Source organism: Cyprinus carpio, chromosome B5 (genome assembly GCF_018340385.1).
Source record: "Cyprinus carpio isolate SPL01 chromosome B5, ASM1834038v1, whole genome shotgun sequence".
Taxonomy (NCBI): domain Eukaryota; kingdom Metazoa; phylum Chordata; class Actinopteri; order Cypriniformes; family Cyprinidae; genus Cyprinus; species Cyprinus carpio.
This window is the reverse complement of record NC_056601.1, coordinates 18,765,791-18,776,633: the sequence shown is the minus strand read 5'-3', so window position 1 is coordinate 18,776,633 and position 10,843 is coordinate 18,765,791. Positions and strand designations below refer to the sequence as shown.

The window sequence follows — 10,843 nt, the reverse complement described above, 5'->3', positions numbered from 1 at the left end:
GGGAGAAAGTTAATGAGACGGCAGTCACCTGACAGCAGGACAGTCCCAGAGCATAAGTGTCAGGAAAACTAAACAAACATAAAAACTGTGATTGAACCTGTTCCTCCACTCAAGGAAGCCTGATATCAGGCAAATGTGTCATTCAGTCTACCATAAAAAAAAAACTATAACCTAATCTGTTTTTCTACATTATCTTTCTCATTGTTTTCAGTGATTAAATGCTCAGTTGTTTTACTACAACCACATAAAACACTATTTGAAGTCTCATCAGTCGCTCTGGATTTTTGATTGTGATACACAGTGGAAATGCCGCTCTGTACAGGATGGTACAATGTGTTTGTTTCAGATCCTAACAGGCTCTTGGCACCGTCCAGGATGGGCTGGTGCAGACTGTGGTTAAGGAATGATTGTGGGAGTAGTGAGAAGAGCCAGACCTTTTCAGGAGATGTGATTGATGTTGCCTCAGACCATTAAGTACAATGGGAGGAAAAGAGTTTATATTTGTGAGATTCTATTCTGCAGCTCACTGAGGCCACAAACGGCCCCTTTAAGAACACTGTGTAATTGTCTGTGTAACAGTCTTTTTAGCTTGTCACAAAAATAAGAAATAGGAGGGAAAGTAGAATTTATTTCAGAGTGTAAATTATTCCCTCCATATATAATATATCAATAAAATGGCAACTTGGGCTTTAAAATACTGGCCTACAATTAGATGATTTTTTCCCTTGGGTCTGTATTGTTCTTTGTTTAAGGCATAGTGAATCTCTCACGGCTGAGAGAGAAGTTACACAACTACAACAATCCATTGTTTAAACATAAGGAATGATGGGAATTGGTGGAGGGAGTGGATGTGGACTGACCACAGATCCAGATGACTTAGTAGGTTTGTCTTACAGTATTTTGAAGAAAAAAAGTGTTTATACACTGAAAAGGGAAAAAAAAAAATAGATGCATAAACTTTTTAAATTTCACAATTACAATGAAATGGCATATAGCATATTAAATTACATGTGAAAAATTAAAGTATAAAAACTGATGTAGTATTTTCTTGTAAAACATACTCTAATAATCTTTGTTTTATTATCAACTTTGGAAAAACTGATGATTTACTGATTTAAAGTAAGTATAAATAACACAAAAGTCCTGTTTAAAGTATCTAAATGCTCCTTAGACGAGAAGTGCATGTTTTGGGAAGCTGAAAGTCATTACAATAATTCCGCTACCTTGAATCTCTGGAAAATTGTCAAGTACATTTCTGGGAAGACCTTTTTTAATTTTTACTATAAACAAAAAGTGATTGGTATGTTCTCAACTTTAATGTTTCCTTTCTTTATCTTGTCGACTGTCCCTAATGATTTGTGTTATCCTGTTACTTTGTCCTTGAAAGTTCTTTGCTAGTATCATTAGATCAGCCAAAGTTTAGCAGAATTATTAATAATAATAGGTAATGTTTCTTGTGCACCAAATCAGCACATTAGAATGATTTCTGAAGGATCATGTGATACTGAAGACTGGAGTAATGGTTGCTGAAAATTCAGCTTTTTGCCATCACAGAAAGAAATTACATGTAAAAATCTTTTTGATCAAATAAATGCAGCCTTGGTGAGCATAAGATTCTTTTTTTTTTTTTTCAAAAACAGTAAAAATTGAAACCCTCTACTTGTTCCATTGCGGTTTGGTATCTATTCTTTACTGGTTATCCATTTAACACAGAGCATCAAAGGGACCATTCCTCCTTTGTGTGCTTTGTCTCAAAACTTACATGAGGCATTTGTCCTTTGTGGGAAACTGGAGCTCCCCAGTTTCTGGCACATCACATGCTCTGATAAATACTTTTCATAGGGTTTGTCTCGGATTTAATTCCATTGCCCCTGTAGGGCGGCCCACTTCTACCTGTCTCAGCAGCAGAAGTGAACCCTGGGGAAAACAACTTTATAAACAATTCTTCTGTGTTTTCCACTCGGTTAATTTCCCCGAGTCTGCTAATGGAAGAAACTTCCCACTAAGGGGAAAGTTTATTTGTCCAGAAATACAGAAAATATTGTGAAATATTATTACAATTTAAAATAACTGTTTTCGGTTGTAATAGATTTTAAAATTTAATTTATTCCTATGATGGCAAAGCTGAATTTTCAGCAGCCATTGCTCCAGCCTTCAGTGTCACATAATCCTTCACAAATTATTTGATCAAAAAAAGTTCAAAAGAACAGTGTTTATTTTAAATAGAAGTTTTTGTAACATTATAAATGTCTTTAATGTCACTTTTGGTCCGTTTATTCCATCCTTGCTGAATAAAAGTATGCAGGCTTAGGGAGTGTAAGTGTTCAAACAGATGAATAAACTATGGAGTGAAAGGGATTTGATCTAATGTTCAACTCCTTGCTGGCTGTATAGGAGTCAACGGCTACACCCTCAACACACACAGATTCCTGGAATCAGTCACGCCACCATGTTAATTCTGAACAGTCTGTGAAGTTTGTTCTACTGTTAGTGTGTGCAGAACAAACACACAGCATTTAAATGTACTTTATGTTCAATCTCACAAATGTTTAGAAGAGCTTCTGTTGTAGGTGTCACGCACAAGCGTCACATTACTGCAGATGTCAAGACAAGCGCACATGAAATTAGTCAGCCTTACTCATTTTGTTTGGGAAGGAAAAGGGAGTTTAATGAACCATAACATTTTTGTCAACTTCCTTATCAGCTACTGGAAGCTAGTGTTTCACACAGATTAGGCATATTGTATCTTAAAGGAATAGTTCATCCTAAAAAAAGACAATTTGCTCAAAATTTACTCAGCCTCAGGCCATCCAGGATTGTTTCTTTATGAGAACAGTTTTAGAAAAATTTTGGCATTACATCACTTGCTCAACAATGGATCTTCTGGAGTGAATGGGTGCCGTCAGAATAAGAGTGAAAACAGCTGATGAAAACATGACAATAATCCGCATGTAATCCACACCACTCCAGTCCATCAATTACCTTCTTGTTTATTACAAACACACAGGTTTCACAAGTCTTTTATCCATAACATGCTTTCTCCAGTGAAAAAGTTGTCTGGTTTGAATCAAAACAGAAATATGCATGGATCCAGCACCGTTTACAAGCAAAAAACATTCTAAAGAAATATGTCAGTGGATTTTGATGTGTGATGACAACAGCTGATGGACTTTTTCATTGGACGAAGTGTTATTATGGATTATGGACCTTTGGTATTTTGGTATTTTGGCTAAAGCGACAGTTTAACATTAAAATGTGTTAATGATAGATTTGTTTCTTACAAAAATTCATCTTTTCACTTCACGAGATGTTAGACTGGAGATGTATGGATTATATGTGGATTATTGTGATGTTTTTATCAGTTTGGACTCTCATTCTGACGGCACCCATTTAATGCCATTGATAAGCAAGTGATGTAATGCTAAATTTCTCCAAATCCAACAAAAGAAACACAAATCTCATCAGCATCTTGAATGGGCCGAGGATGAGTAAATTTTGAACTTAAACGGATAGTTCAGCAAAAATTACAATTTTGTCATAATTTACTCACCTGTATGATTTTCTTTCTTTTGATGAACACAAAAGAAGCCCAAACTACAACATCAAAAACACAAAATATCTTCTGTTTTCCACAGAAGAAATAAGTCAACATTTAGGAGGATATGAGTAGCTCTAAGTGAAGTTTAACCTCAAAACAACTACACGTGAGAAGAGCCTAGATTAACAATAAAGACATATCACAATTCTGCTTAAGGGCTCTGGGCTCCTGCCAGCTCTGATTCATGTTATTCCTTCTTAGAGATGATTCTCCACTCCCTGAAAACTTAATGCACTCATTTCCATACTTCAAAATACAAGCTGACCCACTGCCAGAATTGAATGATGATTTCTAACAGCCGTGCTGTACTTTTCCCAAGGATCTAATATAGAAAAACTTCTAAAGCTGATTAGATGAGAATGTTTTAATTACTCTAATAGGGAGTTCTCCAGTGAATGTTTAGATCTCCTCAGGCTGAGGACATTAATGTAATGTTTGGAATAGCCTGACAGTATTTTTCCACAGCTGTTGCTGTTCCATAAACAACATTGAACTGCCTGAAGAACAGGGCATCCTCTGTACCTCTCACCGTCACTAACAGTCCCTTCTTATTAAGTGTGAACTCAGAACATTACCATGTGCCTACTTTGAACTTACCGTAAATTATTGTTAACTTATTTAGTCCAGCTAGACTGAGCTGATGAATCATTAATTGGTTTGATTTGGGAGATTGGAACATCAAAACTCAATGGTGCCAACAGAAGGTTCCTAAGCAGAATCTCACTGTTGTTGTTTCCACATCCTGCTAAGAATAAATCATTCATGCAGGAAATAATTCAAGAAAGCTAATCAATGCAAAACTATTCACAAATTTCAAAGGCAAAAATATCTCTTTACCCACAAGTTCCACTGCTGTCTCTTCCTGTTCTTTGCACTTAATACAAAAAGGGGCATTGTTTCAGGAATATTGTACAAGACTAATATTAACGATAATAAACAAATCGATACATTTATATCAACTTTTCAGTGCACTCATAGGATGAGCATTCAAAAATGCATGTGAAGTAAAAGTGTAAAACAATTTCAGTGAAAACCCCAGTAGTGTTTTTAGATACATATTCAGCAATTCAAAAGTTTATTCTATAATAAGCGTTCGGTCAAAAAGCTGCTGTACTATGTATTATCATCACAAAGCTCCCTCTTGTGGTTTAAACGCTCCCTTCATCTTCAGCGGAGGCACTAAAAGAACTACAAGTACCAGAGCGTTGTGCTGCCATAGCAACAGAACCAACGCAACGCACCTCACCAGTGTCCAGATTTTACCGTGCCAGGATAGCGTTGCGTTGATAAACAGAGAAAACCAATCGTTTTAAATATAATACGGAATTATTATTATACGAGCGAAATGTCTCTCAAAAATGGACAGGTGGAAAACATTAAATTCCCCTGGTAAGTTGCATATTTTGAGACCGCAATTATTTATTTATTTTTTTCATTAATTTAAAATCAGTTGTAAGTTATAACCAATGTGTTACTTACTTTTTAAATTAAATTATATCAACTTTTAACATGAAAACTGGGGAAGACTATTTCAGGTTTTCTTCCTGTTTCTAGGCTGTTCAAAACGTTTCAATAAAAACAGGTTTTATTGGAAATATACACTTTATATTAACTAACTAACTTTCAAGTTTCTCCTGGGCAATGTTTTTTTTTTTTCATCCTGTTAGGTTCAGTCTTATTTGTACATTTTCTTGCCAGTGCAAGATCCTCAGGCCATTTAGAATTACATCTCTTGCTCCAAAATGGATCCTCTGCAGTGAATGGGTACCATCAGAATGAGAGGCTGATAAAAACATAATCCACAAGTAATCCACACATCTCCAGCCTATCAGTTAACATCTTGTGAAGTGAAAAGCTGTGTGCTTGTTTTGGTTTCTCCAGTGAAAAAGTTGTCTGGTCTGAATCAGGAGTGAAATATGCAAATATTAAGCACCATTTACAAGCGAAAACGGTCCAAAACAATTCTTAACAAATATGTTGGTGGATTTCAATGTGAGAGGACAACAGCGGATGGACTTTTTCACTCGAGGAAGCATTTTATGGATGTTATATCAGTTTTTGGAATTGCATTATGGAAGTTAAAAAGTCTTGATTGATTTATTACAAACATGCACTGGAGTGTGGATTACTTGTGGATTATTGTGACGTTTTTATCAGCTGTCTGGACTCTCATTCTGACGGCACCCATTCACTTCAGAGGATCCATTAGTGAGCAAGTGATGCAATCCTAAATTTCTCCAAATCCAAATCAAATTGATCCAAATCCAAATTTTCAGCCAGTTTTCTTTTTTGGGTGATCAATTTCTTTAAGTGACAGCGTTCATCTGCTACTGCACAAAAGGAATGACAGTAACTCTTGTCTTTGTCTTCAGGTTTAAGGAACGGCTAAAAACAAAATATCTCAGGGACCTAAGGCAAAAGCAACAGTTATCTGGGTCATTAGATAGTCACAAATGGCGCTTTTTGTCCCCGGGCCTGGATGATTTTAGGGATGGTTACCCAACAGTCCATAAAGAGCTCTTCACCCAGTGTAAGAGCGGACCCTCCCCTGCAGTCTTTGGGATGCCAAATCACGCTTGTTCGGTGAAGTTCCCACAGAAGAGACTTAGTAAAAACCAAGTGTGTTACTCAAAGCAGAATCCCCAGAGTCAAGCTCAGCGTGAGTTCATTGACGCTGTTGAGTACAAACTCAAACAACACCCCCTGGCCCTCTATCCTCATCTGGAGAGTGGTATGACAACAGAGGTAACCTAATGACTAATTGTAGTCATTCTGATTTATTTATTTTCTGCATGTAAGTACGCTTCAACTCATGTTAAAGTTGCTGTTAGTCATTTTTTTAAATACCACGTATAAAATCCTGTTAGCTGACAAATATCACTGAAGTGGGCCACATTTTGAGAAATGAATCAGAACATGGGCTGCGCATATTTAGCCAATCAGAGATCAATCAGAATCTATAATCTTTTTGAATATTTGAACATTGAATATTCATCCTTTCTAATCCTCCTACTTCTTGTCCGCTTGATCCTATTCCATCTCATCTCCTTCAAGCCATTTCTCCTGCAGTTATACCTGCACTCACTCACATCATTAACACCCTTCACACTGGTGTTTTTAACTCAGCATTCTGACAGGCTCATATAACCCCACTACTTAAGAAACCCACCCTTAACCCATCCCTTTTAGAGAACTACAGACCGGTTTACCTCCTTCCTTTCATTGCAAAAACACTTAAAAGAGTTGTGTTCAACCAAGTCTCTGCCTTTCTCACAAAGAACAACCTCCTTGACAGCAACCAGTCTGGTTTCAGAAGTGGACATTCAACCGATACTGCTTTGCTCTCAGTTGTTGAAGCCCGAAGACTGGCAAGAGTGGAATCCAAATCTTCAGTACTTATCTTGCTGGATCTGTCCGCTGCTTTTGATACAGTTAACCACCAGATCCTCCTGTCAACCCTATTGGCAAAGGGCATCTCATGAACCGAACTCCAGTGGTATCTCTCAGACAGGTCCTTCAAACTATCTTGGAGAGGTGAGGTGTCCAAGTCGCAACATCTAACTACTGGGGTGCCTCAGGGCTCTGTTCTTGGACCACTTCTCTTCTCTGTCTACATGGCATCATTAGGTTCTGTCATTCAGAAACATTGCTTTTCATATCACTGCTATGCTGATGACACTCAACTCTACCTCTCATTCCATCCTGATGATCCGACGATAGCTGCTCGCATCTCAAATTGTCTAACAGACATTTCTTGCTGGATGAATGACCATCACCTTCAACTCAACCTTGCCAAGACAGAGCTGCTTGTGGTTCCAGCAAACCCATCGTTTCATCACAATTTCACTATCCAGTAAGGAACATCAACCATAACTCCTTCAAAAACAGCCAGAAACCTTGCAGCTGACTTTCTCAGACCACATTGCTAAAACTGTCCAGTCCTGCAGATTTGCTTTATTCAACATCAAGAAGATCAGGCCTTTTCTTTCGGAACATGCTGCACAACTCCTTGTTCAAGCTCTTGTTCTGTCCAGGATGTACTATTGCAGTGCTCTCTTGGCAGGTCTTCCAGCCACTTCTATCAAATCTTTACAATTAATCCAGAGCGCGTCAGCAAGAAAAACCACCACTGGCTCTGCACCCCTTTACCTAAATTCATTACTTCAGACTTTTGTGCCCTCTAGAAGCTTGCGTTCTGCAAGTGAATGTTGCTCTGCTGTGCCATCTCAAAGAAGCATAAAATCACTTTCATGGACTTTTAAATTAAATGTTGCCTCCTGGTAGAATGACCTTCCCAACTCAATCAGAGCAGCTGGGTCCTTAGCCATCTTCAAGAATCGGCTAAAAACACATTTCTTCCATCTTTATTTGACCCTCTAACTCTAGCACTCTCTATTCTAATTCTATGCTTTAAAAAAAAAAACACATGCCCATTTTAAACTTGCACTCTATTTATTTACATACAGCTTGTTTTCTTTAAAAAAAGAAAAAGAAACTAACACTAGCCTCTTTAATCTTTTTGTATTCTATGTTTTCTTTTTATTTATTATACAATTAACAAAAGAGAAAAAAAGGCTTCTAACACTGGCTTGCTCCATTCTTTTCCCAATCTTTTTATTATATGATTTAAAAAAACCTTGCTACGTATACTGTATTAAGCTAACTGAGACTTGTTATAGCACTTGAATATCATTGCTCTTTTATGGATTTTGATCGCTTCCATCGTCCTCATTTGTTAGTCGCTTTGGATAAAAGGGTCTGCTAAATGACTAAATGTGAATTTAAAAATTGTGAAGATAACTTTGTCTCTTCTGACCGGTGTAATTAATTTCTGTATATTTTTTCCTCTCTTGGAAATTAAACAGTGGCTTTCTCCTGCCCCTTTTTATGTTTTTTTTTTGAGCAACCATGAAAATGTGTCCACTGGAAGCTGGGGAGAGTTTGGGAAACCCTTTTTTGAAACAGTCATCGATTTGCGATTCTATTGGTGCTGCTAGTGGTGCAGAAGCCTCTAACAGCAGCAGCTTTAAATATGAGAGGAGACAAAGTATAGTACATGGAATATTGATTGCAATGTACAGTATAGAAAATGCATCCAAATGTATTCAACTTTTTCAATAGTTATTTGATCAGGTGTTGTCAGTCCTGGATCCTGATATGTGCATGAAGGCAGAATTGTCCATAACCTCTCCAATGGAGCATCTAGAAGAAAGCAGTGCACAGTGTGAAATCTCAACTCCGGAGACTATAAAACCGTCCATCACATTCAAGTGATTTTCCTTTCTTCCTCTTTTGAGCACATGTTCTGATTTTGGTTCTGATAATATTCCTAAATGATAAGACAGGCCACACTTTTAAGTTAAAAGCAGAATTTCTATTTTAGTGTCAAATTTCTTTTGGTGGGTGACCAGACATTACACAAGTACATGTACTGTACATATACTGTAATACCATTCCTGATACTCTTCTTACGTTTCCCTAGACCACAGAAGGAGAAATGTAAAGAGGCCAGACCAAGAAATCCTTATAAATGGCAGAAACTCAAAGAAACTTTGGGTATTGAAGATCAGACAGCGAGTGTTAAACACCTGCACTCCGTATCGCAAGAAGATGACAAGCAGATGATTACCAAACTCTTCTGTGAATGGATTACCTCACTGGTAATATTTCTTCATGTACACATTAAAGTACACGGATCAGTTATGAAGCCTAAAAATTTTTATTTAACCCGTTATCTCAGGGTGGAGAGACCAGTGATCTGACAGAGTCAACCATCTTGGATCTGTTCAAGAGTGACTATGAAAAGAAACCCTCCTGGACCTTACCTATTAACAAGGCTCATCCTAATCAAACTTCAGCAAAACTCTCCAGCTTTGTAGAAGGACATCATAAAGATGCTAAAGAGATAAATCAGGTTGGGGACAATGTTTTGATCTTTAATGTTTAAATTTTGTGTTGTTTGCCCAAAATTATTGATCAGTAAATCTTCTTTATGTTTGTATGGCAGGTCAATAAACCCAACAGACCCCAGGCTGCCAATGATCCACTAAGAGCCCCAGCAGATATCACAGGGAGCCTGGACTTTGAGGAACAGCTGAGCGAGAAGGTGGCTTTTATAGAATCCTTTAGTTATAAAAGGAGCAAATAATGTGACAGCTGATGATGAGACATACCAGTGAGTTCCATTCATATTTTACTGTCATCTAGGATGAAGAGCTGAAGCAGATTCACGGCATTCAGGCATTCAGAGAGTTCATTATCAACAAGGGAGTGAGGATGCCAAGGGTAATGCTGTTCACATTCAACTGAATGAATAGCTGGATATTTTATGAGATTAAATTTGAATTATGTTCTTTGTAATTAAACATATCATTGTTAATTACATAAGAAATAATTATTGTATTCGTGTCCCATGTGTAGTTTCTCAGCACTATCTTCTCTGAGGATGAACAGAAGAACAGGATCAGAGACTCAAACACCGCAGGCTCCACTTCATCATTGTCTAAAGGGAGAGCTGTCCATTAAACTCTTTAAATAATATTCCCTTATGTTGTTTTATTGAACATCACTTCACACATTCATGGATCAGCTGCTGAGTGCAGTTCCCCAGACTACAGTTTTTTGAGATTAAAGTAACATTTTACCCCCAAGCCAGATTTTTGTATTATGTTATTTTACGATAAAAAATAAAACTAGGGTGTATTTGGCATGGTTTCTCTCTTCCTCTAGTTTTCTTAATTCATTCATAAAATGTTCAGTGAAAAACAAACAGTGTTCTCAGCATCCTGGTGGGAATCACAAGGGCTTTCTAAGGGTTTTTAAGTAAACAGCCCGAAGTCTGCTCTCATCCATTCTGCCATGCTAATGAGCTGCACTCTGCACTGAGTTCTACATCGTCTTCTAGTGCTTTCAGGAAGAGAAATATCATCTGAAAAATGTCATTCTTCATTTAAAATTAAATATTTAGTTTCAGATCTCTTTTATAATATATAACACTGTAACATCTAAAAACCCTCCTGTTGCTAAGCTCCGCCTTCCTTAGCTACAGCTTTTAACTCTGACAAGTCTGTGAACAGCATCAGCAGGAAAATGTGCTTGTAAAATAGTAAATATTGACTGGATATTATTCTAACATGGTCTGAAATTAACCAGTTTTTGTGTTTGATATGTCCTGCCCTGTCTTCCTGTTTCAGTGGAAATTACATCAACACAAAAACTGAATAATGCTTCACATTTCAAGGCATT

The 10,843-nt window shown here is 37.3% G+C and overlaps 1 protein-coding gene across 1 annotated transcript; it reads left to right on the top strand.

Annotated features, from left to right (window-relative positions):
• Positions 1-4,723: 4,723 nt before the first annotated feature.
• On the top strand, positions 4,724-10,353 carry zgc:158260 (uncharacterized protein LOC571389 homolog). Its single transcript, XM_019090576.2, has 8 exons — positions 4,724-4,987; positions 5,971-6,343; positions 8,720-8,868; positions 9,081-9,258; positions 9,339-9,512; positions 9,606-9,704; positions 9,806-9,883; positions 10,019-10,353. The coding sequence occupies exons 1-8, from the start codon at positions 4,944-4,946 to the stop codon at positions 10,121-10,123; spliced, it is 1,200 nt and encodes a 399-aa protein (XP_018946121.1). The 5' UTR covers positions 4,724-4,943; the 3' UTR covers positions 10,124-10,353.
• The last annotated feature ends 490 nt before the right edge of the window (positions 10,354-10,843 follow it).